Source organism: Haplochromis burtoni, unplaced genomic scaffold, assembly GCF_018398535.1.
Source record: "Haplochromis burtoni strain Fernald_Lab_line unplaced genomic scaffold, NCSU_Asbu1 Contig_99, whole genome shotgun sequence".
Classification (NCBI taxonomy): domain Eukaryota; kingdom Metazoa; phylum Chordata; class Actinopteri; order Cichliformes; family Cichlidae; genus Haplochromis; species Haplochromis burtoni.
Genome location: NW_024582460.1, coordinates 1,002,472 through 1,014,006, shown reverse-complemented (window position 1 = coordinate 1,014,006; position 11,535 = coordinate 1,002,472). Strand labels below are relative to the sequence as shown.

At 40.9% G+C, this 11,535-nt stretch overlaps 1 protein-coding gene across 2 annotated transcripts in view; it reads right to left on the bottom strand.

The window, feature by feature from the left end:
* Positions 1–274: 274 nt before the first annotated feature.
* The window catches only part of nos1apa (nitric oxide synthase 1 (neuronal) adaptor protein a), a 191,563-nt gene continuing 180,302 nt past the window's right edge, over positions 275–11,535 (bottom strand). For both annotated transcript variants that reach the window (XM_042223012.1, XM_042223013.1), the window contains exons 9-10: positions 6,115–6,280; positions 275–2,345 (exon numbers count right to left, since the gene is read on the bottom strand). In XM_042223012.1, the coding sequence (XP_042078946.1) occupies positions 1,759–2,345; positions 6,115–6,280 (753 nt within the window). In that variant the 3' untranslated portion in view covers positions 275–1,758. The remainder of the gene's footprint in view (positions 2,346–6,114; positions 6,281–11,535) is intronic.

Sequence of the window (11,535 nt, the reverse complement as noted above, 5' to 3'; positions counted from 1 at the left end):
AGTGACTAAGTTTGTGGTCAAAGGCTTGCACCCATTTGCCACAGCAGATGCCTCCAATTTTCGGTAAGTGAATGTGTTTAATTGTCAGCAGGGACATTACTGGATATTCTTGTGTAATTGCTACTGAATAATTTATGTTATACTTTGTTATTGCTACAGAAGAATATTTATTTTATTATTTTACATTTACAAGGTTTTTTCCTGGGGACCCTGTGACACCCCATTGAAGAGCCGTAGGCTGTGGATCTCTTAAGATCTCACTGTTGGGTTTGTAAGGCCATGTTACTCCTAAATTTCTATCTTGTTCAAAGAGAAGATATAAAACAAAGTTCTAAGCCGATCGACCTTAGTGTTCTCCTTTTTAAAAAAGAATCGACAAGAGAATTGATAAAGAATCGAATTTTTAAACAGAATCGAAAATGGAATCGGAATCATGAAAATCTTGTCAATACCCTTCCCTATATGCATGAGTGTGCATACAGATTAGGCTCAAACTCTTGTTTTCCAAGGGTACGTGACCAACTCAGATTATTATTCTTAAGGCGAATTCAGCCTGAACTAGAAGCAAATTATCTATAATCAAACTTTATTTGCTTACAGCTGATTTGTGATAACCTCTAGCTAATAAAATGTCCTGTTACCCTGTGTGAACTTGTTTTTTTGCCTCCTGTATGAGGATGATAAGTTTGACAAACCTAAAATTTATAATGTTTGGCATGTTCTTGTTTGCTCTCCTCTCTGATGTCATGCTGTCGATGATTTTTGATTCATCATTCTGCTATTAATTTGTTTGTGCCCACATGTGTCCTTTTTTTAAAGGGACAGTATTTTAATTAGATTTCTTTTTACATTTGATGCTCTGGCCTTATTAATTGATTTAGACTGTTTTCTTGTGAGTTGTCCAGTTTTAGAGCCATCAGTTATCTGCCCTCTACATCTGGGACACCACTGTTAATCCCATCGGGATAGCACATGTCCCGATGGAAGACATCCCATCAGTTCAACTCTGACTGCACAGACATATTTCTGAGTTTGTGTTTCAAATTTATGAGCTGAATTCAAGTAGTTAGTGTGAATTTCATTAATATTTTATTTCTGGCCTTTTTTCTGCTTTATTGGACAGAGCAGTGAAGAGTGACAGGAAAGCGGAGGGAGAGGAAGAGGAAGATGTGCAAAGTAGAAGAAAGTGCAGTGGGTCGGACTCGAACCTGTGAATTTCTATGTAGAGGACAACAGATTTGCAACTTTTCACACTGCTGCAGCATCATTATGACCAAACTGCACATAATGGTCAAATTAACCTCATACTCAGTGTTTTTGCAGTTTTGATACCCAAAAGTTGCTTTGAGAATGGCAAGTCGCTACGAATGATCGCAGGCCCTACTCTCATCTTAAAGCCAACCATTTCAGAGGCAAAAGACCGTGGCAGCAGTGTTTTCCCCAGTGTGACTTAATGTACTGACTTCGAATGCAGGACAAGGTTATGTTTTCCCATAGAAGCCTTATGTCCGTCTAAAAACAGCTGACACCATAGTTATCTTAAATTCAATTCAAGTTCAAGCTGAATGTGCCTTAGAGGGCAGCTTATAACTTTAATCTGCCAGGTTAAAAAAAATATGATTGGTAAATTCACGTTAGCCTTGATTATGTAGTTGTGTACATCCAATATATGTCTCTCTCACACAGCAGTTTTAAGTAAGTGAACAAAACAAGCCACCATAGGATTCTCCGGATGGGGGGGTGGGGCAGGTTAAAGTGTTACACCGCTATTTCATCTCCCAGGCAGTCAGGAGTTCCCTGTCTGTTGAGAACATTAAGTAGCCTCACTGTCTCCTGATCTGTTCCCCATCCAAAAATCTCCATGTCTTCCTCGTCCTCATCCTCCCCCTCATCCTCATCCTCATCCTCCCTGTCATCACTGTCGTCCGTGTTTGACTCGTACTCCGAGGCAATACCCGACTCGCGAAACCTTGTGAATTCCAGGCAGCCCAGAGATTTGACGTCGCAGGACAAAGACTTTACTGGACCCTCTGACGCTTCTGGACTTTTGATCTCTGGCCTGTTAATCTTGAGCGGATGAGGAGGCGAGGGGAGTCGAGGAGGTGGAGGCCCCGGGGGTCCCGGGAGGAAACGGAAACACTCCAGTTTGAGTAGACATTGGTCCCTACCTAGTGGGCTTCCCAGAGTCCCGTTGGATGATGAGAAGGCATTGCTGGTCCCGTCGCTGTTGCCAAATGTGTGCAGGTTGAGGGCTGACACCTCAGGCTTAGGTGTCGTGGGGTCACATATCACCGGAGGTACTGTAGACCGGAAGGTGATCTCCAACAAACTGTCCTGGGAACCCACTGGATGGAGGAGATAAAGCAAGGAGATTTCAGGTGAAGCAAAAGGTGGAAAGTGAAGAACAGAGATACATAAAAATGTTTTCAACCACTTTTAAAAATGAGCCTTGATTGAAATGAATCTGCCATCACCTTTGCAGGCAGAAGATAAAATGTATGTGACATACATATCTGTGAATTGTGGTGAATATAAGATTACAACTCCCAGCAAAATAAATCACTCTGTGACCAATAAATCAGTGCATGCTCGTACAGCATAAGCAGAGGAGAAAAAACAACATGTTTCAAAGCATTTCATCATCATCACGACTGCTCAGTGAAACAGGTTTAGCAGGGTTCTTCACGGGCACACAGCACAGACCTGGAGCTGGAACAGTGAGAAAGAGATGCATTAAAGAAAGACGTCTTCAATACCAACCCAGAACAAACATGAAGGATGACTCACTCACTCCTTGGCAGAGGACAGTAGCAGTAGCTTGTTTGGGCTCACAACTCCATCAATCAAACATCTACAAAAACTTCTCAGACTGCTTCTGCAGTATAATCTGCTTTAGATTATGCTACATATATGTTTGTTTATTTTTTTTGGTTTGTTTTTTAGGGGATGTATTTTTTGTCACACACACACAGACACACACGGAGGGTGTTTAAAAAGTCTTATTACAGTGGGATAAAGGACCTCTTGAACTGCTCAGTACACTGAGAGGAACTGTCTGCCACTGCTGCTCCTTTGCCCAGCCAGAAGGCTCTGAAGAGGATCACTTTTTTCATGGATTCAGCCAGGTGTTGGGATTATTCCTTAGAGATTTTGACCTATATTCACCTGATGGCATCACATATTTGCTGGAGAAGCTAACTTAGTGAGGACCTTCATTGACATAATGGTTTCCCATTAACCCTAACCATTAAAAACGAATGCCTAACCCTAACCCTAGGGTAACTAAACCCAACCATAACCTAATTGTAACCCTGACACTAAAACCACATTTTGAGCCTCAAAAAAGCCTTCAAACTTGTGAGGACCAGTGTGTGTGTCCTCACAAGTTACTGTTGGTTCTTACAAGTATAGTAGAATGCAGATTTCGGTCCTCACAAAGATAGCTAGACAGGAACACACACACACACACACACAGTCTCAACAGCAGATGAAACGGATGACTAAAATTGTGTGGTAGTGAGGGGGGAGACATGGAAAGGACATCTTATACTGGACACGTCTGCGTTTTAATGCTTTTGTGCGCCGTGTGTTGCTGGACGTCTGCTCTGCATGTCTGACAGTGATGTGTGTTGACCTAGAGTGTGATGTAGAATTACTAATGCCTTTTTTCTGCCTCCGTCATGCCTATTTTTCACTTTTTCTCGTCACTGTCATTGTACATTTGCTTGTTTGTCACGGCACCTTTGGTGTGACCGAACAGCTCTGTTCTGTGAGATATCTCACTCACAGCTCATTCAGCTGAGCTTTTTCCCATATCATTTGCTTGGTAGAGTTTCTCTTTGCCTTGGTTGTACAATTTTTTTCCACAGCAGGAACGTTGTTAGAGGCAAGGGACAGATGAATGTCTAAATGAAAGGAATTATTTGGCACCCAGTTTTCTGCCTGGGATATAATGTTATCTTGAAACAGAACAATTTACAACTGTAAACCTTGTATCGAAATGTAGATATAAAGGAGACACATCAGAGGACATGACTTGTTTTGACCAATCACCTAGTCAGCATGATCAAAGGACCTTTGACACTTTCCTCCAGTTTTTTCCAGTGAAATATGAGAAGAAAAGACAAGACATTCAGAAACATGTTTGTTTGTATTAGACTATGTCATTGACACTAAACTGGTCCACCTCTGCTTGCACTGGGTGTAAAATTGATTTGCTTTTAGTTTTTAACAGCGACTAATGCCACGTTTCAGTTATCTCTTGGATGCTGGAAATCAGGAGTAAGTTTGTGCGTTCTGGTAGGATAGCTGGAAATGTGAGGAAAAACAGGATTTGCTTCGGCTTTTGGAAAGGTAGAGCGATTTATGCATCACTAACAATACAACATAATGCATGTTTTTTGTGCTTAAGAACACCACAGCAGCACGTTCATGGACAGAGCCTGGTCAGTGCTCTGGATGTGGCTTATTTTGTGAGTCACAAGAGTGCATACACAACAGTGGCAGTACAGAATAAAAGATCTTTAGTAAATAAACATATACTGTTAATTTGAAAATCCTACGTTGCCTCGTTTTCAGGTTATCGAATTCACAAACTTGAGTTAACGCGCCAATATCCTATGAGCCTTTTACAGCTGAGGGGTAAAAATGAATCAACTATGGGGGTATTACAATTATTATTTATCATATAGATTACTACTGTGTTAATTTTATGTTTGTCTTTTAATCACAGTGGATCAGTGGCTAGCACTGCTGCCTCACAGTTTACAGTTTTACTGCCGTTTACCGCCACCATCTTGGACTGTTAACTCAGGATTGGTGGGGCTGCTCCGACTTTCTGAGTAAAGAATCAGAAGGAACCTTCCAGATCAAAATTCTAACTGGGAATAAGAAAATTCCCACTTCCAATACCTGAAAACGTAATATTTCCTTTACTTACTGGAAAAAATATATACTATATAAAAATAATATAAAACTATATAATAAATAATTTAGATCTATAGCCCACAAAATACATGAAATAATGTGCAAGTAAAATTGTGCATGGCCAGATAAATATAAACCCCCTCCAGCTAATGTCTTTAAAAGATCAAGTCTTTAAAAGAAAGCGGAAACAGACTAAAAGCAGGAACCTTTTACTTCCTTTTACTTCCTGGGAATAAAAGTCTTTGACAGTTTTAATGAAAAACTGGTCATTTACCATTTTTTTCCTATTACATTCTATATGTATATTGCGTTTTATAACTATTGTTAAATACTTTAAGGTCTCTATATATTTTAGAATTATATTGAAACTTAAATATGCTTATTTTGTAGTATATGTTTGCAGTGTGCGCATGCTGATTATTCTCTATCAGTGAGAAACATCCAAAGCCTGTTAAAAATAATCAGTGAAACTTTATGAAAACGAAGACTTGAGCTCAAAGAACAACACAGCAGTCTGAAGCGTCAGCAATTAATGCATTAATAAGATACTGTAATGCAAAGAACTATTTTCATGGACACATCTGAAGGATGAGTCTGCCTTGTTATAGTTAAAGAATTAAAGTTACATTTTGTGTAAGGGCCAAAACCGAATTGAAACCAAAAAGCTCCCTTGTGCTGTGTTTTTGCAGCCTATCAGATCAGAGATGTCAAAGGCACTGCACATTATGTTCACACACTTACAGCCCATGTTAATGTTGAGTAGGTCAGACAAAGAAATAGTGCTCTAGTAAAACAGAAATCTGTTGCTACGGCTGTTTGGGCGTAAGCTCTGAGATATAATTGCCTAAATTTACAGAACAAGTTGAGGGAGCATCACATTTTCCAAAGCTGTCCGGTCAAACAGACTGAAGTCTCTGCCAGGCTGATTTTTTCTCTCGGGCCTTATGCTTGACACATCTTGCTTTAGGTGATGTGTCTTTTCCTCAAGCAAGAACTACAAACTACATCCCATTTCCTACTGACTGCCAGCAGAGGCTGATGCAGGTCACAATTTACACACTTGCCCGGTGCAACCTGTCTACTCTTGCCCTGTACATTCAGTAGATGTGTGAGCACTTTTATATCATCAGAACATCTCTATTTATCTAAAGTGTATGATACAGTATGCATGTCTATAGGTCCACTCACTGGAATTTGGTCCAGACATTTTGGTCTCCAGTTCCTGGATCTGTTTAACCAGCAGAGAGATGTGCTGCAGCAGGTCTTTGTTCTGGAGGAGCAGCTGGTGGACGCGAGCCTGGGCCTCCAGCCGAGCCGTGGCCTCTGCACTCAGCTGGTCCTTCAAGAGATGGACCTGCAACAGAAGATGTGAGGGGTCAAGAGTCTGTTGACAAGCAGGGAGAAATGGATTCTCTGTAATGAGCGAGGCAAACCTAATCCAGCTCACAGAAACATTTTTTCCCAGGTTGCTCCTCTTATCTGAATTCCCCAAACAAAACAATGCACCTCATCCCAGTCTGTGTGAAGACCAAGGCCAAACTGTGCTGACCTTACCAACACACTTTTCTCATCTGAGAAATCAGCGGTGCGTGCTGTTTGCCGCAAATATTTCTTTAATGGCAACAAGAAAATACAAAAAGTTCATTTACATGCTTTGAATGGGTCCGTGTTGCAGCTTTTCTGAAGCTAATGACGTGACTCAAGGTTGTTGTCATAGTAACGCATCTGCCTTTTTTTTCCTTTTTTTTTTTTTAAATGTCTAAGCAGTTTTCCAGGAGCGAGAAAAGTAATGACAGTCAGAGGAAGAGGCTGAGAGATTTGACAAGCTAAAGAGAGCGAAACAAAATGTTGATGCATCTCCTTCCCCCAACACAGAAACCACTGAGTCTGAGCTCAACAAGAAAACTAGAATCAGTCAAACACCACGAGGGTAACAGCTTAAGAGACAGGGTGGACAGATTTCTATCAGCATCTGAATGTGCAGTCACTGCAAGTATCAAGCATGACATCTGGCTCTAAAACACTAGGCACACATGAAAAGAAGCCCGACTACATCTGAGACTGAATCCTTTTTTGTTTTGTGGTATATTTTGTCCTCATGTCATATACAAGTTCATTTTAATTACCCTGGAAAAGAGTGGACTCAAATTAAATATACTGCTTGAAAAACTTAAACGAACTCTGAAAACACATCAGATCTCAATATTGAAAATAAAATAAATCATGCTGCATATCTACACTTATATGGAGTGTAAGGTGAATGAAAGGGTGACACATTGTTTGATGGAAACGAAAATGATCACCCTACAGATTCAAAGACAGGTATGTAAAGTGATAAAATGATGTGGCAGGTTAGTCCATTTTGCAGGTGGTCCGAAACATAACATCCCAGAGGTGTTCTATTGGATTTAGGTCAGGCAAGCGTGTGTGGGCCAGTCAGTAGCATTAATACCTTCATCCTCCAGGAACTGCCTGCATACCCTCACCACATGAGGCTGATCATTGACATGAACCAGGAGGAACCCATGGCCCACTGCACCAGTGTACCAGTACCTAATGGCAGTCAGGGTGCCGCTGGCTAACCTGTAGAGGTCTCGATATCCCTCTGTGGATATGTCTTTCCAGACCATCACTGATCCACCACCAAAACATTCCTAATGAACGATGTTGCAGGCAGGGTAATGTTTTCCACGTTTTGTAGCTCTGGCAGTGCTCATCCTGTTCCTCTTGCACAAAGGGGCAGATACTGGTCCTGCTGATGCGTTAAGGATTTTCTACGGCCCTGTCCAGTTCTCCTAGGGTACCTGTTTGTCTCTTGGAATCTCCTCCATGCTCTTGAGACTGTTAGGAGACACAGCAAACCGTCTAGCAATGACACATATTGATGTGCCATCCTGGAGGAGTTGCACAACCTCTGTAGGGTCCAGGTATTGCGTGATGCTCCCAGTAATGACACTAACCCTAGCCAAATGTAAAACTATAGAATTAGTCAAAACTAGTCAAAAAAGATGAGGAAGAAAAAAAACATCAGCGGCCGCCACCTTTAAAACCATTCCTGGTTCGAGTGTTGTCTCATTGTTGCTGCACAATGTTGTTCATTTCATTAACACCAAAGCAGCTTGAGAGTGATTAACAACAATATCCCATAAGTTTAACTGACTCGTTTATGAATGTATAAATCTGCCAAACAGTCGTCTTTGGTCTGGCAGAATATAATACCATACAAAAGTATTAAAAATGCCAGATCAACACTGTGTTGCTTTCATCAGTGGGCTCTCTGCTTTTATGTATTCAGTTGTATCTTTTTTTTTCCTGTATTTTGGCACCGTTTTGTTTATAAACTGGGTTGAATTTTAGACTATATAAAAAAACTACAACAAAAACAAAAACGATGGATTATTATTTCCACTGAGAGCTTGGGTTTTATCACAGATGAGAGAAATGTGGATACAATTCTTGTAATTAAAATATACTCTCATGAAATACAATATGAACTTTGAGCCTAAATACAAAGTGGATTTGTCTCCAGTTATGTGGGGAATGTAGCTCGAGTGTGGGCCATCTTCTAGTAACTACACCGATTGTGAGATGAGAGGCTCAGAGGATGTGAGCTTAGGAGATGGCAGTGATTGATCGATCGCACCATATTTTCAGTGTTTTCATTAATTAAAGTTGCAGAGGGAAAGAAGAACAAAACAGCAAACCAACTAAATCATCTGAGCGTTTTTCAGTCAGAAGCAAATGAAGTAATCAGCGAAAATCTTTGGGGATTGTAAAGTTGTTTTCAGTTTAAGATTTTGGTGACCACTTTCAGAGCTCTTCATTGGTCACATTCCTCTTTATATTGCTGTTAACATTTACATCCATACACCACTACTAGGCCAGCTGACTGATGTTTGTTGGTGGCACCTGGGTCCAGATCAAAGACAAAAGGAGACGGTGCTTTTGAATTTCCGGCTCCCAGGATGTGGACTTTGCTTCCGTTGGACTGGAGATTTGTGGAGACTGCTGGCACTTTTCAAAAGAAGCTTAAAACCCACCTGTGCAGGCTTTCTTTTATTTACTTTGATCCATTTATACTCTTTTAACTGGTGTATGTCATTTTATACTGGAAAACACAATATAAATAAACCTTACTTGCTTCCTACATGTGGAATCAGTTAGTAATTTGAAACATGTCGCCTTTAGATGTGGGAAACTGTGATGGGCAGTTTTTTTTGTTTACTTTTTTACCAGTTTCAGACTAATTTTATTACTTTTTTTTAGCTAATTAAGCATGATGAAATATTCCAGCTTTGACTCTACTTTCTGATACTTGATCACCTTCTATTACATTATCTAAAAGTTTAAAAGAAAAAAAAAAACACCCAGACAGAACATTAGTGATAGATGCAACCTCTTTGTGCTGTAATTACAGCGGCTTTATCTTTTATTACAAGACGAATGGTGCTCGTTTGGCAGCTCTGATCCTCATGTAACCTTAATGCAACAGCCTGCTGTGGCCCGCGAGATTAAAGCACACACTCGATTTCAATTTAAGACTGAACGGCTCAACTTCTTTTACACTTTGAATCGGGGATATAAAAGGAGAGGAAGGGGAGAAAGAAACTGTTCAGTCGGTGCACAGATGTCCGCACACACACTCTCATAGCTTTTATAGCAGCAATGACTCTCCGTTCTGACTTCAAAGTACTCTCCAAATCAAATGTTGGTCCCACCTCCCACCCTGTTCTGCCATCTCCTATCCTGAGCACGTATTTGCTTTCAACAGTTTCAAAGGAGAAATTCTCAAGGTTTCAAATCACAAGAATGGTTCAGAAGAGGCCCAGTGTGTTAAAGGAGACCACTTATTAGTGATTTTCTGACAGCAGAGGCGACGTGGCTCTCAATAATTTGATTAAGCTTAACTCTGGAGTTTGAACATGGTCCAGCGGTGCTTCAAACATCAGCTGTTTAACAGGCAAAAAGGAGCCGAACAAAAAAAAGGGTGAAACATCCTTTTACCCAAAAATTCTGCACGGATGTGGAAACTGTTTTAATGTTAAACAGCGACAGTTACGTGGTTTCTTGCCTTTTTAATAGCTTCTTGTCAGTGTACATGTAAGAAGCTTAATCAATACCAAAGTGATTACAAGCCGTTTCCCTTACAATCCTAGGAAACCAGCTGGGGTGAAGGGCTCACGGTGTATTTTCAGAGCAGTGTGAATGACAGGGCCTCATGTGGAGGTGCAAGTTACTGAAACTCCTAATCACTCCTTAGCTCCTAATTTGAGCTTGATGCGGTAGCGCAGCACTTGTTACCGTGGTAGCACGAAGGCTCTTGGCTGTTGACGTCAATGAAAGGAAGGAAAAAACTCTACAAAACAAACTGTAATCAGAGTTGGAACAATGTACCAAGGCCATTCTAGCCCCTATGAAACGCAGCTATGCACTACAGAGAAATCCTCTATTCACTATTGCATTTGCAGTGCTCGTGTTGCAGGCTTTAATGAGAACACAACAAGCTCATGTACCGAGGTCCTTTATAATATTTTGTCTAACTTTAATTCTTGCTTGTCATGACAGAAAAACATTTTTAGCTAACTTTTTGCAGATGCTCCAACATCTGACCAAGTGATAGCTTTTTGGTCATCGATGGCAGTCATACTTTGTTAATGGTTACTGTTGCTGCTAATCAAACTAACACATAAATTAACCATCACTTATGGTCATGAGCTTTGGGTAGTGACTGAAAGATTGAGGCTGCAGAAAGAAGTTTCTTTGAAGAGTGGCTGGGCTCTCACTTAGAGACGGGGGGGAAAAGCTCAATCATTCGAGAGGGACTACAGCAAAAGGAGCCAACTGAGGTGGTTCAGGCACCTGATAATGATGTGTCCTGGAGGCCTCCTAGGAGAGGTATTATGGACATGTCCTACAATGCTTCCCACTGTTTTAGTCCCTTTAACTTATAGTTAATTTTATGTAATTGTCTAGTTATTTCTGTTGTAAAGTTGAGTGTTTTGACATGTGAGGCCATGAGGAGTGACTCCCTGTCTAATCCTGGTTTAAGCGATAAGACAGAAAAAAGCAGAACCTGATCTGCAGGTTCTTTTACACAGAGATATTGTCATTTTATGGAACATTGGCTTGTCTTATTATGGCTCTGTTCTACATTTTGTGCGTCGTTTTCTGTTTTCTCATTTACTCCTCTTTGCTACTTTTCTGCATTAGACTGACTCATCACTCCTTTGTCATTCTAATGAGGAGGCAGTGGGGCGGAGAGATCCATCCCTCCTCCTCTCCCACATTCACTGGCCAGACAGTGTCAAGGAAGACGGTCATCTACTTCCATTATCCCCGTACTCCTCAACAAACAGAGGTGATTACAGATTGTGTTCGGCCTCTGAAGAGCTCATTTGTAAAGATAGACACCCTGATGATGACTGCGGTGGTTTAATTTACAGCAGATGGGACCCCATCTTGAGCTATGGAAGAGAGGAGCTTGACTCTGACTTGTGCTGCCCTGCTGACAACTCTAATAGCACATCAGCCACTCCTCCGTGGTTTATACTGAGGCCTTGGCCACAAGAGTCACATTTGTTCTGAAGCTGTCTGTTGTTAAATGTCTCA